The sequence below is a fragment of the Rhinatrema bivittatum genome, chromosome 16 (genome assembly GCF_901001135.1).
Source record: "Rhinatrema bivittatum chromosome 16, aRhiBiv1.1, whole genome shotgun sequence".
NCBI classification, from domain to species: domain Eukaryota; kingdom Metazoa; phylum Chordata; class Amphibia; order Gymnophiona; family Rhinatrematidae; genus Rhinatrema; species Rhinatrema bivittatum.
In genome coordinates this window covers 13869184-13889084 of record NC_042630.1, presented here as the reverse complement: position 1 = coordinate 13889084, position 19901 = coordinate 13869184, and the positions used below count along the sequence as shown (strand labels likewise).

The window sequence follows — 19901 nt, the reverse complement described above, 5'->3', positions numbered from 1 at the left end:
AGTGCCGGAAGTGTAAGTTTTAACAGGAGCTTACGCGTCCGGCGCTGACTCTCTTAGAGGAGTGCGGAGGCGCTGGGAGCGGGGTGGAGGGTCCCTTGATCCCAGCCAACAGCTAGAAGGTTGGGTGGGGGGAGGGATTGTCACGGAAAGGGGGGAACACCGCCACCTTTAAATCGTGTGGGGGGGGGGGGGCAGCCTGGTGAAAAAGCTGTTAAATAAAGAGTTTTCTAAGAAAAATGGAAGGAGGTTGTCTTGGGAACATTTTAAGCATTTAGGGGGTGAGGTGGGCAGAGCCCAACAGGGCGTTGATATGATATTTGGGGGAAGGGAGGAGATGGCCCGCTGGCTCACTTATTTATGTATTTTAATGGCAGCACTACTTAGCCAAATATCTAAAGAAGGCCCGATTATACCCGATATATAATTTAGCCCTAAGTGGCTGAATATGCCACATTTGCCATTTAGATGGATAACTTGTGAGTTTTGAATATTGTCCTCGTTGTTTATTCCTTTTCTCCCAATAGCAATTGTAGAGTTATTCCTCCTATCCAAGCTGTGCTAGTTTTATGTATCGCCATGAGGCCACTTCTTTAGGAGAAGCTGAACTGGCGTCCTTTCTTCCTAATCGCCGGGTGCTACTGACTTGGTCGCTCTCTAGCCTCTTTCTTCCGCACACCCTGCAGGGACAAACCACGGTCCTCTGTGCCTCCGAACTGCAAATTCAAAAGGGTTGCTACATGTGAATCTCCCAGGAGCAGGGATTCGCCCCACCCTGGGAGCTCGAGAGGGGTTTCCCTGCTCCGTGCTGTCTGCTTAATCCAGCACACCTCCTCTGCTTCCACAACCCCGCTCAACCCCCCTGCTCTGCCTCGTACCACTAGGGGTCTCCAGCAGCACAGGGGACTCCTAAACTATACTGCAGGGTTACGGGAATACCGTGGAACTGGTGCAAACAAGGACGAGATTTGAATTCGAGGATACAGGGGGATATGTTAGGGAGAAGCAGGAATCGTAGAGCTGAGCAGCTGGTGTGGATGCACCATGCGGTCTTTTTCTGCCTTTGCATTTCTTTGTTTCTATAGTGACGGGGGATCAATCCCTGTCTCCGCGTCCTCCATGTTCCGCTCTCCAAGTTGCCCTTCCACTTCCTCCATTTATTGACGCGATTCAGAAGACACAGCAAAGTGCTGTGTAAGGCCTCAGGTGTTTTATTCCAGGCCTCCCCTCCCCTCCCCTCCCAAGCACTCTGAGGCCAAGAACTGCAGAAATATCTTACAACTGTGTTGAGAGTCAGAATTGTGCTTGTCTGTGGTTTTTTTGTATGCTTTTTGATTTTTGTATTGCTATACTTGCTTTTAATGCATGTTTTTAATACCTTGGGTGATCTTTTGAGTTTGGGAAAGCAGTTTAGGAGAACTTTTAAATAAATTAGCAATACAATAAACTACAATGCAATACACCCAGTTCCACAGTCACCTATAAAGGCAGGCAGGAGATGTCACTAGTAGAAGAGACCACCTGGATCAGTCTTGAGAAAAGCAGGGAAGGTGGCACTACAACAAGAGAAGGGGCAACCGAGGAAGGCTGATCCAGCAAGAAAAACCAGGAAGTTAGACATTTCACAAAAAAACTGAACATTATTGGTCCTGTAAAATGTGGATGAAAAGAAACTGCATTGTGAAGCACAAAAGTTGAAAATCAACACAAAAATACACTACCTGCTATGGAGCTGGAATATGTCCCAGAGGTTTCTGTGATGGAAACAGTGGAGCTGTGAATCTTTGTGGCATTACTGCGAGTAACAAGGGAAGTGAGACCGTGATTGCTTCTCTCTGTAGTGTGAGTGAATATGGGAGTGGAAATGTGATCGTTGCTCCGTGTAGTGTGAGTGAATATGGGAGTGGAAATGTGATCGTTGCTCTGTGTAGTGTGAGTGAATATGGGAGTGGAAATGTGATTGTTGCCCTGTGAGGTGTGAGTGAATATGGGAGTGGAAATGTGATTGTTGCTCTGTGTAGTGTGAGTGGCAATGTGATTGTTGCCCTGTGTAGTGTGAGTGAATATGGGAGTGGAAATGTGATTGTTGCTCTCTGTAGTGTGAGTGAATATGGGAGTGGAAATGTGATTGTTGCCCTGTGTAGTGTGAGTGAATATGGGAGTGGAAATGTGATTGTTGCTTTCTGTAGTGTGAGTGAATATGGGAGTGGAAATGTGATTGTTGCCCTGTGTAGTGTGAGTAGATATGAGAATGAAAGGGTGACTATTGCTCTGGGTAGTCAGACTCGTTATGGAAGGGGAGCTGTTATTTGCGTGTTTGTCTACTGTTTCCTTATTGATATGATCCTCTAGCTCTCTCTCCCTCCTGTGTTTCTGTGTCTTCTCTTCTCTTTCCCCTATCTCACTGCTTTGTTTTGCTCCTGGACTTGGGTTGTGTGTTTGATCCTGTATTTCTCCTTCTTTTTGGCACGTGGAGTTGCACCTGGATCTCTCGTCTCCTCCTCTGCTTTCTTGACTATATCTCCTTTCTCTGGGTGCTGCTGCTCCCAGGTTGGCTTCTGGAGTCATCTCCTGCTTCTCTGTTCCTGTGGAAAAGAGTCGTATTTTGTAAAAATCTTTTCACATAGCTGAAAGTCTTTTCCTTGCAGGTTATCAGTGAGGTATAGAAACACTGTGGCAGAAAAATACCATATGGCCTATCTAATGAGCTTTACAATTCCTACCACTCCCCTCAGAGATCCCCTGTGCTTGTCCCAGGCTTGTACCATCCTTTCTCTACCAACCCGCCACAGGGAGGCTGTTCCATGCATCCATCCACTTCCCTCCCTGTAAAGAAACACTTCCTTAGATTTCTCCTTTCACCCTCATCCCATGACCCCCTACTTCTAGAGCCTATTTCCTTTTGAAAGAGACTCATCTCCTGAGCATGGAAACCTTTGAGATATTAAATGTCTCTATCGTATCTCCCCTATCTCGCCTTTCCTCTAGGGTTTATATGTTTAGACCTTTAAGTCTATCCCCCCATATGCTTTAGAAGGAAGACCACTGACCATTTTAGTAGCCTCCCTCTGTACCGACTCCATCCTGTTTATGCCCTTTTGAAGGTGGGGTCTCCTGAACTGTGCACAGTATTCCAAGTGAGGTCTCACCAGGGACCTATACAGGGGCAGCATCCCCTCCCTTTTCCTGCTGACCATTCCTCTCCCTATGCAGCCAAGCGTCTTTCTGTTTTATCAACCTGTTTGGCTACCTTAAGATCATCAGATATGATCACCCCTAGATCTCGCACTCCTCTCATGCTTACAAGAATTTCACCTTCAATCCTGTACCTCATCCTTGGGTTTTTACACCCTAAATGCATTTCTCTGCATTTTCTAGCATTACACTTTAGCTGCCAGACTCTAGACCAGTGGTTCCCAAACCGGTCCTGGGAACCCCACAGCCAGTCGGCTTTTCAGGATATCCACAATGAATATTCATGAGATAGATTTGCTTATGCTGAGTCTCCGTGATATGCAATGTCATGCCTATTCCTTATGGATCTCCTGAAACCCGACTGGTTGTGGGTGTCCCAGGACAGGTTTGGGAAGCCCTGCCATAGACCATGTCTCAAGCTTCATTGGATCCCTCCTCATGTTTCCCACACCTCACTGCCATCTACCCTGTTGCAGATTTTGATACCATCGACAAACCCTTCCCAACAATTCTTCCTGCAATGTCGCTCATGAAAATATTGAAAAGAAGTGGCCCAAAGACTGACCCTGCAGCATCTCACTAGTAATTCCCGTCTCCTTGAAGGGAACTCCATTTATTACTGCCCTTTGTCACCTCCCACTCAAACATGGCCGGATTTAAGATTTTGGTGCCCATAGCAGTGTCCTTTTGAAGTTGTGCCAGTACATTGCTCTAAGGAAAGCAAGAAGCATGCTCCACTTTGCTCTGGATATTTGGCGCCTTCAAAATTTGGTGCCCTAGGCAGTTGGCCTATGTTGCCTGTGCCTACATCTGGGTCTGCATTCAACCACTTTCTAACTCGGTCACATTAAGTCTCCTATCAAGGGCGTTCGATTTATTTATAAATTGCCTGTGCAGAATCACATCAAAGGCCTTTCTGAAATCCAAGTGCACTCCATCCAGCGCTCTCTCCTAATCCAACTTTCTGGTCACCCAATCAAAGAAATTGATTGGATTTGTGCGACAGGACCAACCATACTGCCTCAGATCTTGCAATTCATTGGATTCCAGAATCTGCACTATAGAAACACAGATAAGGGCCTTACGTGTGGTTATCGGGTCATTAATGGGGACAGTTTCAGTCATACATGCAAATCCAAGCACGCACAAACCCACCTATCTTCAGACAAAAGATAGATGCAGAAGTTGACTCTGAAGATCAAGTTGTATGCAACCCTGACTTTATCAATTCCAAGGTTTTCCAGTCCATCGCATTGTTAGGGCAGCGTGCAGAACTGTGCAGACAGGTGCAAAGTCTCTGGCTACATTTACCCCCTCCCCCCCCCCCCCCCCCATAGTTTCCACTGGATCTCAAAGGGAAAGTCCGTGCATATTTTCCCTTCATAAATTGCCCAAGGTAAAAAAAAAAAAAGGCCCTGCGGAGATTTGCACTCAGTTTTTCTGCAGATTTTTCCTTTTCTAGCCAAAACAAAGTGAGTCGTAGAGAAAGTGTAAAACTATGCACGTTGTCACCTACACCCGCCCCGGGAACAGCTGCACAAAAAATATAGGTAAACGTAGGAGCATGATGGACAAATGTATACAGGAATTATCAGGCAGACCTTTTTTTTTTTTAACCTTAGTAAGTAGCCATTAATGCGAGTAAAGGACTTTTGAACGTTACCCTCTACCGCGGCCTTACTGGATCGACCTGTTACAGGTCGATCCAGTAAGGCCGCGGTAAAAACAGTGAGGTAGTGTCAGGCGCACCCTTCCTCCCCGCACGCACAGTTCTCTTCACTAACTCCCCGATACTCTCCTCTAATCGCATGCAAATGCATGCCGCGGCTGTGAAGCGTTAGGGAAGGGTTATGCCCGCGCAACCCATTTTACTGTATAGGCGCTGTAACAGCGCCTATACAGTAACCTGGGTGCGCTGGTGCCTGTCATTTCAAATGACATTTGAAATGACAGGCACCAGGAAGTGTAAAAAAGTTTAAAAAGTGTAAAAAACAAAAAACCTGTGTGTTATATAAAAAAAAAAAACAATTTTAAATACCTGTCGGAGGGCCGTGGGTCCAGGCGGCCGGTGGGCGGCGGGCAGCCATCAGCGGCATCCGGTAGTCCCTTCTCCCTTCCTCCCTCCCTCCCCTGCCTGGATGAGCGCCAAAATCGCACGGGCGGGTCGGCAGCGGGGGGGGGGGCGGCAGCAGGATCCGGGAGCGGCGGGTAGGCAGCAGCGGGGTCCGGGGGGGCAGCGGCAGCGGGGTCCGGGGGTGGCAGCGAGATCCGGGGAGCCAGCAGCGGCAGCATGTTCGATCGGGCAGGCAGGTAGGTGGCAAAGTAAAGATGGCCGCCTGCACGGGAAAATCGTGCAATTGGCCGCTGAAGACGTGACGTCACGATGTTTGGCGTCACGGGGTGTGACGCCAAACACACAGGTTTTTTGTTTTTTACACTTTTTACACTTACCATAGCAGGCCCGAGCCTTGCTACTTTTTCGTTTGGTTTTTTTTTGCCCTGGTCCCGTCCGGTCTCCTGCAGCCCCGTCCGGTCCGGACGGGGCTGCAGGAGACCGGACGGGACCAGGGCGGGTAAGCAATGTTTTTACCCTACACTACACTACACTAACTCCTACTAGGGGGAGGCGGTAAACTAGCAGGTTAAGGCCGCGGCAGAACAGCGGGTTACGGAGGAGATAATATCAGCGCCCGTTACAGTATCGCAGGGGAATAGCTAATTCCTTCATTATACAGCTTTTTCGTTCATTTACATGCCGGGTGCGGAAAGGGTTATGCGTCTGTTTTCAGAAGCGATACGGATGCGTGAAACTGGAGACTGTATCGCCGAATTGCCTTGCGCGCCCGAATTGTGCGCTACGAGCACGTTACAGACGGGCAATCCTCGAGCGGACGATACTGGATCGACCTGTATGGAAGTAATGATCAAACTGTCCTAATCTATGTAAAATCTGCAGCTAGTTTATGCCCGCAGGTTTTGCATTCTTTTCCAAAACGAAAATATGCATGCCCTTTCGTTTTCAAAATTACTCTGAGAAAGTCGTACCTGCTCATTCATGTGGGGAGTTGTCCTGACAAAATGTATGTGCAGACTTTGTAACGGATCAAGTCAGAAAGGTGCCCGCGTCAATTCTAACCCCGTCCAGACTCCACTCCCTGGACCTCCTGTGTACATTCAATTGTATCCCTGTATCAGGCAGGTACATTTCAAAAGGGCCATTTCCAGGGACTGTTTTATTTGGAGAAGTCCCTGTGTCTTACCACTTTCTCAGTCCCCGCAGTTCTGTGGACCTACAGTTTCTTATTCTTGGCGCTCACACGCTGTGATCTCTGCTCCCACCGGGTACTCTCCTGCCTGCGCTAGCACCTCTATTCCCTCCTCTCCACCTGTGCAAGTTTCTTCAGTCCCCAGATACAGAAAGTACATAACTGCAGAGAGCCTGAGGAGTTTTGTTTCTTATTCAGATAGTTTAGGAATCTGGGTCCACCTGAAACTGTGTGATATGTCACACCTCTCCAGACTTGACCTATCCATGGATGTATCCATCCTAAGCCCCTCAGGACCTTTCTAAATGTACAGAGAGAGGAATATTCCGTCATGTATCAAATGTCTTAAAGACACTCAGCATTCAGAGCTGGGATCTGCTTTTAGAAGAATGGATATTTCTAAACGTTATTCCACCAGTGGCAAAAAGAGATCCTCCTTTTCCTCAGAGCTTGCCCTACCCACTGTGCATGAAATACTTCCTACAGTTAAGCCCCAAGCCACACAGCCACCAAGACCCACTTGGCTTTAAAGTGGGGGGTTAGTACAGCTGCTGTGCCCCATCGCCTCTTCCTCTGCTCCCCTCCCCGCACTGGGCTCACACGTCTGCAGTGCACGATCATATCCAGGGAACCAACCCACGAGGACTCTCCACCTCTGGCCATGCCCTGCCCTTTTAAACCTCAGGGGCCTGAGATTGTAACGAGAAGGGGGGGAGAAATGTGACGCTACAAAGAGTAAAAATAAAGGGGTACATACCCACAAAGAGAAGAGCGAGAACGAGTCCAGTTGCAAGTAGGGCTAAAACAAGCCACAGGGCGTGCCTCATTGTGATGCTGCTTTTCAGCAAAGAGGAAGAGGCAGGCAGACAGATGGGTCAGACGCCTTCAGAAGACAGACTGGACCGCTGCGACTCTCAGGACAGATGTGAATTGGTCAGGACACAGCTCTTACTTTTCTCTGGAGGGTGCAGTGAAAATCTAACTGCACTTTTTTTTTACACTGGAGGCTGATAAAGGCGGGAGAGAGGGAGGAGGCAGCAACACAAAGCAATGCAAACTTTTCTGAAAAGGAACAGTAAGATAACGTCCTCCTCCAGTATGTCAGAAGGAGAATGCAGCAAAAAACCTGCCCTCCATGTCCAACCAATGTTGATTTTTCTCTAGACCAGGGAATTTCGCATTAGAATCAGCCTAGGTGTTGATTTTTCTCTATTTAGGCCAGGGAATTTCACATTAGAATCAGCCTAGGTGTTGATTTTTCTCTATTTAGGCCAGGGAATTTCACATTAGAATCAGCCTAGGTGTTGATTTTTCTCTATTTAGGCCAGGGAATTTCGCATTAGAATCAGCCTAGGTGTTGAGTTTTCTCTATTTAGACCAGGGAATTTCGCATTAGAATCAGCCTAGGTGTTGATTTTTCTCTATTTAGGCCAGGGAATTTCACATTAGAATCAGCCTAGGTGTTGATTTTTCTCTATTTAGGCCAGGGAATTTCACATTAGAATCAGCCTAGGTGTTGAGTTTTCTCTATTTAGACCAGGGAATTTCACATTAGAATCAGCCTAGGTGTTGAGTTTTCTCTATTTAGACCAGGGAATTTCGCATTAGAATCAGCCTAGGTGTTGAGTTTTCTCTATTTAGACCAGGGAATTTTGCATTAGAATCAGCCTAGGTGTTGATTTTTCTCTATTTAGACCAGGGAATTTCGCATTAGAATCAGCCTAGGAGTTGATTTTTCTCTATTTAGACCAGGGAATTTTGCATTAGAATCAGCCTAGGAGTTGATTTTCTCTATTTAGACCAGGGAATTTTGCATTAGAATCAGCCTAGGTGTTGATTTTTCTCTATTTAGACCAGGGAATTTCACATTAGAATAGCTTAGGTGTTGATTTTTCTCTATTTAGGCCAGGGAATTTCGCATTAGAATCAGCCTAGGTGTTGATTTTTCTCTATTTAGGCCAGGGAATTTCACATTAGATTCAGCCTAGGTGTTGAGTTTTCTCAATTTAGACTAGAGAATTTCATATTAGAATCAGCCTAGGTGTTGATTTTTCTCTATTTAGGCCAGGGAATTTCAAATTAGAATCAGCCTAGGAGTTGATTTTTGTCTATTTAGACCAGGGAATTTTGCATTAGAATCAGCCTAGGTGTTGATATTTCTCTATTTAGACCAGGGAATTTCACATTAGAATCAGCCTAGGTGTTGATTTTTCTCTATTTAGGCCAGGGAATTTCACATTAGAATCAGCCTAGGTGTTGATTTTTCTCTATTTAGACCAGGGAATTTCACATTACAATCAGCCTAGGTGTTGATTTTCTCTATTTAGACTTTAGACTTTAGATTAGGGAATTTCACATTACGATCATCCTAGGTGATATGCTGGGATATGTTTAGATTTAAGATACTTAATGACATCAATCAATATCAAGAAGCAGTTCCATCAGGGAATGTGAGTGTGAATGAATGTGGTGCATTATATGTGTGAACCCAGTGTTTGTAAAATGTGAGTACATATAACACAGTTGCATAGATAATTATCGATAAGAACAGGTTCTTGTGGCCTGGATTGGCCACTGTTGGAAACAGGATGCTGGGCTTGATGGACCCTTGGTCTGACCCAGTATGGCATTTTCTTATGTTCTTATGTTCTAACTGTCATTTTTAGTTTTTATTTTATGTTTCCTGGAAACTTCAATGTGATAAAATGAAATCAGTGGAAAAAAATGACTTTTCCTGTGTGTTCTAGCAAAGTCATTTTTCTATGGATTTCTTTTTGTTATCTCATTGAAATTCCCAGGCAAAATAAAATTAAAACTGAAAACAAAGGTCCATAACGATGGAAGATAAAGACAAAAATGGCACATCTCAATCTACCCAGCAAGATGTTCAGGGTTGTAACTACTGCTCCGTGCAAGTTAACCCCTGCATGGAGTAGCAAGGTTATGAGCAAAGGGATCTAGAGAAAAAGAATGATGGAGAGAACTGGGAAAGAGGGAGGAAAGAGAAGAGTAGAATAATTACAGACCCTATGTTCTAGCATGGTTTTAGGGGACGCAGTTCACTCTTAACCTCTACTGACCCAATGTCCCAGTGTAGTGTTAAGGAATGGTCTTCTCCCTGAGTTAGTACTGACCTAGTGACCCAACAGGGTAAGAACATGTTATCCAACTAAATGGGTTATACGGCATAATGAGCTTCAAAATCGGCTAAATTATAGCCAGATATAAAAGGGGCATTCCCGGGAGGGGTCCCGTTATCCGAATATGGGGTATATCCATCTAAGCTAGCCGCATAACTTTGGACCTGCTCGGAAGCAGGTCCAAAGTTATCTGGCTTTGTGTGGCTGGATAACTTTAGACTTAGCTGGCTATACTCAGAAGAATATCCAATTGGCTAAAATTTGATAACTTTAATCAGAGATATTCAGTGGGACATTTTTCCCACTGAATATCTGGGACAATTATCCGGCTAACTTTAGCCAGATAATTTGTCTACTAATCGGCCAACTGAATATGGACCCCCAAGAAGTGTCAGGCTTCATTAGAGCAAAAGTCCATCAAGCCCAGCATCTTGTCTCGGACAGCGGCCAATCTGGATCTTTAAGAAGAGTAAGTCCATTTCTTGTTGCTCACTGCCAGGGTTAAGCGGTGGCTTTTCCCATGTCCATCTGATTAATTATTGTTTATGGGCTTCTCCAAACCCTTTTCAAACGCAGCTATGCTGCGTGCCTTGATCACGTTCAACGGAAACAAATTCTACAGCTTAACTATGTGTTGAATAAAAAAAACTACTTTCTCCTGTTTTTCTTCTGTCTCCTTACCCTTCATACCATGGGCTGTCCCCCTAGTCGTTTTACTATCTGAAAGTGTATCGTGCTGGCAATTGTCGGGATTACTTTCAGTTTCTGCATAAAGACTATGAGATGGTCTAGTGCAGCGGTTCTCAACCGGTGTGTCGCGACACCCTAGTGCGTCGCCAAGCACCGGCTGCTGTGTCGCGTGCTCCCGGCCTCTCCCGCTGCTCTTTCTTCCCTGCTGCCGTTACCGCCGGGCTATCAACACATTCAAGCCCAGTGGGAACGGCAGCAGTGCTAAAGAAAAAGCTGTGGCACTTGTGGCTGGGCCTTTTCTTCTTCCCGCGCCTGACCCCCCCCCCCCCCCCGTGACCCGGAACAGGAAGTGATACGCGGTGCACGGGAAGGAGAAAGACCGTGCCGCGCGATAAAGTAGCAGCGGCGGCTGCAGCATCGGCCCCCGAGCAATTGAAGCAGATGGTAATCGAGAAAGGAGAGAGCAGCATGAGCCTCCCACGGCCGATGGGATTCTTCTTTCTTGGCTTGCGGGGGCTGGAGGAGGAGGCTGCTGCAGCTACCATTTGTGCTCGGGGAGGGGCGGGGAAGAGGAAGTGAGTGAGAGAAAGAAGCAGCCAGCCTGCGTGTGATTGAGAGCATGTGTGTGAGTGAGAGAAACTGGTCAGAGAGCTGATGTGTGTGTATATGTGAGAGACAATGAAAGTGACTGATCAAGGAGATGACTGATGTGTATGTGAGAGTGTGAGACATTAGTCAGGGAGGTGACTGATGTGTGTGTGAGAGAGAGAAAAAGCATTGAAGTGAGAAATCTGGGTATGTGAGAAAGCATGGGAGTAAGAAGCCTGCTGTTGGGGGGGGGGGTGTGGATGTGTGTGAAAGAAAGCATGGGAGTGAGAAGCCTGATTATGTGAGAGAGAGAGCATGGGAGTGGGAAGCCTGTGTGTGTGTGCATGCATGAGAGCGAGAGACTGGTTGGTAAGGTGACAGTGTGTATGAGAGAAAGAGACTGGTGTGTGTGAATATGAGAGAAAGAATGTGATTCAGGGAATGAGAAGCCTGTGCAGTGGAGAGCGAGCATGGAAATGAGAGAGAGACTGGTGTGTGTGTGTGTGTGTGTAACAGAGAGAAAGTGATTATGGTAATGAGAAGCCTGTGCATGTGAAGAGAGTGAGCATGGGAGTGAGAAACCTGGGTGTGTGTGAGACACAGCATGGGAGTGAGAAGCCTGTATATCTGAAAGAACATGGGAGTGGGAAGCCTCTGTGTGTGTATGCATGAGAGAGATCAGGTGACTGGTGTGTGTGTGTGTGTGTGTGTGTGTGTGTGTGTGTGTGTGTGTGTGTGAGAAAGAAAGTGATTATGGGAATGAGAAACCAGTGCATGTGAAGAGTGAGCATGGGAGTGAGAAACCTGGGTGTGTGTGAGACACAGCATGGGAATGAGAAGCCTGTATATCTGAAAGAACATGGGAGTGGGAAGCCTCTGTGTGTGTATGCATGAGAGAGATCAGGTGACTGGTGTGTGTTTGTGTGTGTGAGAGAAAGAAAGTGATTATGGGAATGAGAAGCCTGTGCATGTGAAGAGTGAGCATGGGAGTGAGAAAGCTGGGAGTGTGTGAGTTACAGCATGTGAGTGGGAAGCCTGTGTGTGTATGCATGAGAGAGATCAGATGACTGGTGTGTGTGTATATGTGTGTGTATGACAGAAAGAAAGTGATTATGGGAATGAGAAGCCTGTGCATGTGGAGAGAACAAGCATGGGAGTGAGAGACTGGTGAGTGTGTGTGAGACAGAGAAAGTGATTATGAGAGTGAGAAGCCCGTATATGTAAGTAGAACACGGGAGTGGGAAGCCTGTGTGTGTGTATGGCATGAGAGAAACTGTTCAGGAAGGTGACTGGTGTGTGTGTCAAAGACTGTTTGGGAGATGATTGGTGTGTGAGAGACAGAAACTGGTCATGGGGGCATGACTGGTATGGTGTGTGTGTGAGAGACATGGGCATTAAGGAAGAGGACCATGAGTATAGAGCTTAGCCACTACTGCTGCTTCTGCTGTGTGCTACGGCCTGCATGGAAGAGGAGTAGGAGAGCTGCTGGAGGGGGTAAGTAAAGGTGGCTTTTTAAGTTTATTTTTCTTGATTGACTGCCATTTTAATTATTTAATATTATGTGATGTGTCTGCTTTTTTTGAAATATTTTATTGGTGTTTGGAGAATTTTTAATAGTTTTTATGAGTTTTTAATTGTTGGATGTTATTCTGTTCATAGCTGTTTAGAAACATTTATTCTGCTTATTAGTATAGTTTTACAATTATTTCTGTGTGGGGATATATAGCTGCTTGCTAGTTCTGTTTTCCTAATAAGAGGTGTATTAGTTTTTAGGGCCTGATTTAATATTTATAGTGTTGCCTTTTCATAGATAGGGTTGCTCCTGTTTGAGTGTATTCCATAATACAGGTGTAACTGTGTGCAGATTAGTTTATGTGCATTACTACAGATCCTGGGAGTATGTTAGGTCGTTTCTGTGTCTGTTACCGAGATGAGATATTTTACTAGCATGTAAGCATTTGTATCAGTCTTATTTGTTGTGTTTTCTCAAGAGGACATGCATTGGTGGTAAACTGCTGTCTTTTCATAAGTAGGGCTATTGAGCCTGGTAGTTGAAGGAGTTTGAGTTGCTGTTACTGAGATGACACCAGAACCAGAATATCTTTTTTGTAGGGTGAGTTGTATGGGGAATGTCATAATTCTGCTTTACATCCATTATTATGGGTCAGGGGGGTTCCCGTGGATGCAAACTGTACTTTTACATCAAACCCCGTGACGATCATGGGTCAGTGTGTCACGCATGTGAGAACCATCTGTCAGGTGTGTCCCGACAGAAAAAAGGTTGAGAACCACTGGTCTAGTGGGTTGAGCTATGAAAAAGGATGGTTTGTGTAAAGCGGCATCGCTTCTCTGTGCTTGAATCCGCCGAAATGTTCGGGGACAATGAAAAGAGACTTGCAATAACGAACAGCTGCCGGGCCGCGGCATGTTATGAGAGAGAGAGAGAGTGAAGGCGCGCAGTTTGTGCTCTTACGTTGAACTCCAAATAACAGACGTAAAGGAGTCCATCAGTGTGAAGGAAACAGGCGGGAGCCCGCATCGACAGCAGACGTTTGTTGGTCCGTTTAGGCAGCTTATATGCAGGCCGATGCAATAAAGTGCGCGTAAAAAACCTGCATCCAAACCGGGCGCCCGTTTGTTTTTTTTTTTCCGCACGCACATTCGCCTGTCTCGGGCACTTGATGCAATAGGCAAATGAAGCGCCAGGCAAAAAAGGACGCGCTAGGGATAAATCGTGTGCCCCCTAGCACATCCATGGTTGTGCGCGGCGTAGGAAAATGTGCACAGCCACAGGTTAGGAAAGTGGACGCTCGTAAATTGAGCGTCCGTTTTCTTAACCTGACCGCTGTCAAGACTTTTTTTTTTTTTCCTTTCGTGTTGCTGCTTTTTTTTTTTAGTTCCTCCTAATTAGTATCACCATGATATTAAGTCGGAGGAACCACAGAAAAGCAGTATTTTCTGCTTTTCTGTTCAGGTCTTGGGGCACCTCAAGACTTAATGCCAGCTCTGGGGCTGGCGTTAATTTTTGAGAGTTAAAATGTGCGCGTTGGGCGCACTGGGGTTTGTTTTTTTACATCAGGGGTACTAGCAGCTAATAGCCTCCTCAACATGGCACTTACATGTGATGATCTCTATTAGCTATGCGCTGGTTTGGATGCACTGATCCCCTTATTGTATCAGGGGTTGTGGACGCACGTCCAAAATGCGCATCCAACTGCGGGTTAACCCTTGCCCTAGCCGAATGCAGATTATTGCATCAGCCTATAAAATATCTGTGAGAGAGCGCCCTGGACATCTGCCTTGGATAGGACTCATACTTAGAAAATAGCAGTGTATATACCAAAACTTGGCACTTTATTTTCGTTTTATTTATTTATTTATTTATTTATTTTTAATTTTTATATACCGATGTTCCTGTAAAGAATACATATCGCACCGGTTTACAAAGAACTGAACAGTCGCCTCCAGGGCGGAAATACATTAAAACAGTCGCCTCAAGGCAGAATACATTAACACAAGTATACAGGAAAACTATTAAAGAGAACTTTCATAAACTCAATTAAATGTAACTGGGCTCTTCGGCAGGCATTTTTGATAGAATTTCAAGTTCCAGCGTACGGTAGAAACTTGATATGGTACTTCAAGCTGTTCCTGTTGGGGTACACTCAAAAATGTGTTTACCATTGCTACAGTGTATGTAAAGTTTTTAAAAATTGTTCTGGGGTGTGGAGTATGAATGTTTAATTGCATGCTGTTTGACTGTAAATTGTTTTCACATAGAGACAAAAAAAACATAGAAATGATGGCAGAAAAGGACCAATGGTCCCTCCAGTCTGCCCAGCAAGCTTCTCATAGTAGTATCTGCCGTGCCATGCAGGTTACCCCCATGTCTCATTCAATGCTGCTTGACGTGTTTGGTGTTGCATTTATATGAACTTGCAGCTCATGAGAACTGACTGAGTGCACATTGTCAGGGATTGCATGTACTATTGTAATCTAAGTGATAAACTATTTTTGTAAGATTATTTTGAAGTGTTTGTAAAAATTCATAATAAAAGATTGATTGCTGTTTATTGGATATTGTTCCTTTGGGCGTTTTCTAATATCTAATCTTCTTCTATATCCCCTAACACCATGCTGGGAGGCAGACTCGGATCAAGACATAGCAGCAGCGGCCATGCTCTGGTGCCTATTAAAATTTGACACTGGCGGTAGTTGCCTAGGACTAAATCCGGGCCTGATCTGATATAGGGCATTGCAGGCTGCCGAGAATCCAGGAGCTTTTTTACATTTTATTACCATGTTCCCTAGCTCTGTGCCATCACTGAAAGAGCCACAGAGCGTTTTGTGCCGGTTCACTCTTCCAAGCAAGAGTGGGTCCCATGACATGTGTGTTTGCTTGACCTGGAATTTGGCATGACTAAAGCCCTTTAAGCTCAGTGGTGTGCAAATAGCTCCTTGGCTTTCCTTCCATTTGTTTACTATCAAGTAACAAGAAATAACCATATGGTGAGAAACCATTGTAACAACAAAGAAAGGATAATGGAGAAATCCTACGAAAACAGAAAGAAAATCCATCATGTGCCTGCTGATCCCTTCCCATGACCCCCTGCCAGATCTAGATCCCCCCCCACACCCCTCCCCTCACATTAATAGCATTTTCCACCCTGGAAGGATCTCCATCATGACCATTGCAAAACGCACCGCTTTCCTCTCAGTGCTGCTCTGCTGCAGTATTGCCTTTACTGTCGCATTTAATTAAAAGTGGAAGTGCATGAGATGGAGCAGAGCTGCGCCCTTTCCTTCTGTCTGAGGAGGACGGCAATTAAACTCACAGCTAACCAGCAGCAGTAGAGTCCATTTACCTACATATTCACCCAGACATTCCTTCCCACCCTAACCTCTTTTCAGCAGAAACCATAAACCCTGAAGCTCCTTCCTAGCATGAACGCACATCCTAATACCTCTTCCTAACCCAACTCGTAAACCTCTTCTGAGTATAAACACACACATGCAGAAACCCCTTCCTACTACCATCCCATAAACCCTTAATCCCTTTTCCAACATAAACCCAAAAAGCCAGATATCCCTTCCTACTGCCAAATGTGTATCCTAACACCTTCGTCCATCACAAACATAAGAACATAAGAAAATGCCACACTGGGTCAGACCAAGGGTCCATCAAGCCCAGCATCCTGTTTCCAACAGAGGCCAAACCAGGCCACAAGAACCTGGCAAGTACCCAAAAACTAAGTCTATTCCATGTAACCGTTGCTAATGGCAGTGGCTATTCTCTAGGTGAACTTAATAGCAGGTAATGGACTTCTCCTCCAAGAACTTATCCAATCCTTTTTTAAACCCAGCTGTACTAACTGCACTAACCACATCCTCTGGCAACAAACATATACACCGACACCCCTTCCCAACACAAAACTATAAGCCTTGACACTCATAAAGCAACACAGATGTGTACATCCTGACCTCCCTTCCAGCGGACTTGCACATTCTGATATTCTTTCTCAATACAAACACCTGCATCCTGATACCCCTGCCTATCCCCAAAACACATCTTGATACACTGTGACAACATAAATCCTGTAAACCCTGACTCCCCCTCACATACTCAAATATACTCACCTAAATACTCTTTCTTCCCCTATCCTGACTCACTGCCATCACCCAACACACACACACACACACCCTGCCAGCCCTTCCCACTCTCCAAACACAGCCAACTTAATACCATAAATCATTAGAAATGCCATAATGAATCAGACCAATGGTCCACTGAGCCCAGCATCCTCTCTCCATCAGAAGCCAATCCAGATCACTGGGGAAAAAAACCAACAAGTCCTAATGGGGCGATCCATTCCTTGCTGTTCGTTCCTGGCTCTGGTAGTACGAGGTAGCCTAACCTGGCTAATAGCTGTTGATGGACCTGCTCTATACATTTTTCTAAATCTTTTTAAAACCCAGCTGTGCTACTGGCACGTACTCTGCAAAAAAAAAATTCTACAGCTTAATTGTAAGTGGATTGACAAAATTCTATGTTAAATGTGTTTAAAATCTGCTTCCCTAGTCCGAGTACTATTTGAAAGGGTAAATAGCCATTCCCTATTTACTTGTTCCACAACACTCCTGATTTTATAAACCTCTGGCATATTCCCTCTCATTCGTTTCTTCTCCAACCTGTTTAGCCTTTCTTCATAAGGCAGTCGTGCTATCCACTTTTATCATTTTTGTTGCTATCTCTGTAACTTTTCTAGTTCTTCTATATTTCTTTAAAATGGCAGTTTCCAGAACTGCACACAGTATTCACCATGAAAGTCGCCATGATGCATTATGGCATTCCCAGATGTATTCTCTGACTTTATTTCCTCACATTCTATTTGCTCTTTTAATCACTGCTGCACCTCTTCCAATCCTCAAGCACACATACATCCTGACACCCCTTCCAGTCCCCAGGCAAACACAAATTGACACTTCTATCCAATAAAGATTTAAAAAAATCCTGATAAAAGATTTAAAAAACAAAAAAAACCTAACACAAACATATAAACCATGATACCCTTCCCAGCACAAACATATTCAATTCCACATCCCTTTCTAAAACAAATATCCTGACCCCCGTCCCACCTCCAAATGCACATTCTGACACCCTTTCCCAACACTAAGCCATAAACCTTAATATTCCCTCTCCTGCCCAAACACACACACGCACTAACAGCCCTTTCCAACACAAATCCAAAAATCAAACACCTGACATCCCTACCTGCCCAAACATACACAAACACTGAATCCCTGGCGATAAAATATTGTTATCAGATTCTCGCTTACCTAATTACAAAATAAACTGCAGGGCTACTGTATAAAAAACCAGTCCCTGCTGGACTGACAGATCTCAGGGACTGCAAGCATCTGAGCTCTGCCCTGATTCACTGTCACCCTTAGACTGCGCAGACATGGCACACGGAAATGCACTGTCTGCTAGGTTAACTCTTTTCTTCAATGCTGGCATAATATGCCATGAACAAGGCCCTCATGATCATTTTTTTTCCAGGCTTATCTACAGATCTCAGTCGTGCACTTCTCCCAGCAGAATCCCAGTCAAATAGCATGACGTGAATATATGGCATCTAACAGGGAAATCCTCTGGAAGCCAGGCTCCTATGACTGGTCTGCGCTGGTGGGTTTTTCTCTCAGTGACTGGAACACAAGTGATTGAAAGCAGATTCTTGTTATTGCTCTCAGAAAGATGGACGGGGCGGAGGCAGTGTTTCTGAGTCCTGAGCTGGTTGTCTCTCTGGGGGTATTTCAGGTGCTGCATTGCAGAGCCTGGGCTGGAGCTGAGCCTCTGACACTGGGTCTGACGGTCCCTGTGGCGTCTGAAAAAGAACAGTGAGACCTTTAACACCCGCAGAGCAGACAGCAGCAGCCCCTGGTTCTGTGTCAAAAGTGAGAGGGAAGAGCGCCTCCTAACAGTATTCTGGGTCAGTACCAGCTCAGAGGCAACGTTGGGTCAGTACGTGTCCAGAGGGAAGAGTGCCAGGACACTAGGTCAGCATACTGGCACACTGGGTCAGTGCTGGGTCAGTGCTGGCTCACAGGGAAGCCTAAATGGTGAGGTGAAAGAGGCAATTATTAAACCAAAAGGACATCGTTCAAAAATGAGGAAAATTGGAAAAGAACTTAAGCACTGGCAAGTCAGATGCAAAACAGTAATAAAATTGGCCAAGAGATCATTTGAAAAGCAGTTTGTCGAAGAGACAAAAACGAATAATAGCAATGTTTTCAAGTGTATTCCATTTTTTATTTTTTATAATTCATGAATTACAGACGTGCCTGAAATGTCCCTGCATCTGTGACTTTATATCCAGAGAAAAGTGTGACCGTCGTTCCTGCTACATTGGGAGCCCCTGAAGCAGTTTTGCCACTAAACATGGGGTCGTGCCAGGCATTTTCACACTGGGCTGTTTGAAGGGAAGTACACGCTTGGGCCCTTTTTGTACTTGACGGTTCTGTTTTATAAATGTACAATTAGCATTTCTGAAAAAGTTATCAAAAAAATTCCTCATACGACATTTATCATTTCAAGACCTGTGCTGGAAATAAACATTGAACTAAAGTTAAGTTCAAACACTGCAGGGTGGTATGATGGTCCTTTCTCACAAATTAGACTAAGACATTGAAGATTATTGAGCACACGTTCTTTTGTATTTTTGCTGTAGTGTCGTATGCATTTGCATTGGACTATTTTTGAGTGAAAAGAAAAATAGTGCCATACAATATTAGGAAGTAACATTCAAACAGACCTCTGTTTCCTGTAACAGCATTCTGCCTCAGGCTTTGCAGCTAGAGGAGAAGTTTAAAAGTTTGAAAACAGTTTTAAATTCACATTATTTTAAACAGGCCTACTTTTAATCAGGAGGGCCCATTGGTCAATAACAGCGCAAGTATCTTGAAGTGAATTTTAGGAACTTTTAAAACAGCCTTATGATATATTTTAACTGGGCGAGTCTGTTTTATATAAGAACATAAGAAAATGCCATACTGGGTCAGACCAAGGGTCCATCAAGCCCAGCATCCTGTTTCCAACAGTGGCCAATCCAGGCCATAAGAACCTGGCAAGTACCCAAAAACTAAGTCTATTCCATGTAACCATTGCTAATGGCAGTGGCTATTCTCTAAGTGAACTTAATAGCAGGTAATGGACTTCTCCTCCAAGAACTTATCCAATCCTTTTTTAAACACAGCTATACTAACTGCACGAACCACATTCTCTGGCAACAAATTCCAGAGTTTAATTGTGCGTTGAGTAAAAAAGAACTTTCTCCGATTAGTTTTAAATGTGCCCCATGCTAACTTCATGGAGTGTCCCCTAGTCCTTCTACTATCCGAAAGAGTAAATAACCGATTCACATCTACCCGTTCTAGACCTCTCATGATTTTAAACACCTCTATCATATCCCCCCTCAGTCGTCTCTTCTCCAAGCTGAAAAGTCCTAACCTCTTTAGTCTTTCCTCA

The 19901-nt window shown here is 44.9% G+C and overlaps 2 protein-coding genes across 2 annotated transcripts in view; one reads left to right on the top strand and one right to left on the bottom strand.

Annotated features, from left to right (window-relative positions):
- Positions 1 to 7445, bottom strand: part of LOC115077873 (mucin-3B-like) — a 34657-nt gene extending 27212 nt beyond the window's left edge. The window contains exons 1-2 of the mRNA XM_029580255.1: positions 7216 to 7445; positions 1719 to 2582 (exon numbers count right to left, since the gene is read on the bottom strand). Coding sequence (XP_029436115.1) covers positions 1719 to 2582; positions 7216 to 7285 — 934 coding nt within the window. The 5' untranslated portion in view covers positions 7286 to 7445. The remainder of the gene's footprint in view (positions 1 to 1718; positions 2583 to 7215) is intronic.
- Positions 1 to 19901, top strand: part of ACHE (acetylcholinesterase (Cartwright blood group)) — a 155133-nt gene that overhangs the window by 93982 nt on the left and 41250 nt on the right. The gene's annotated exons all lie outside the window — the stretch shown is intronic.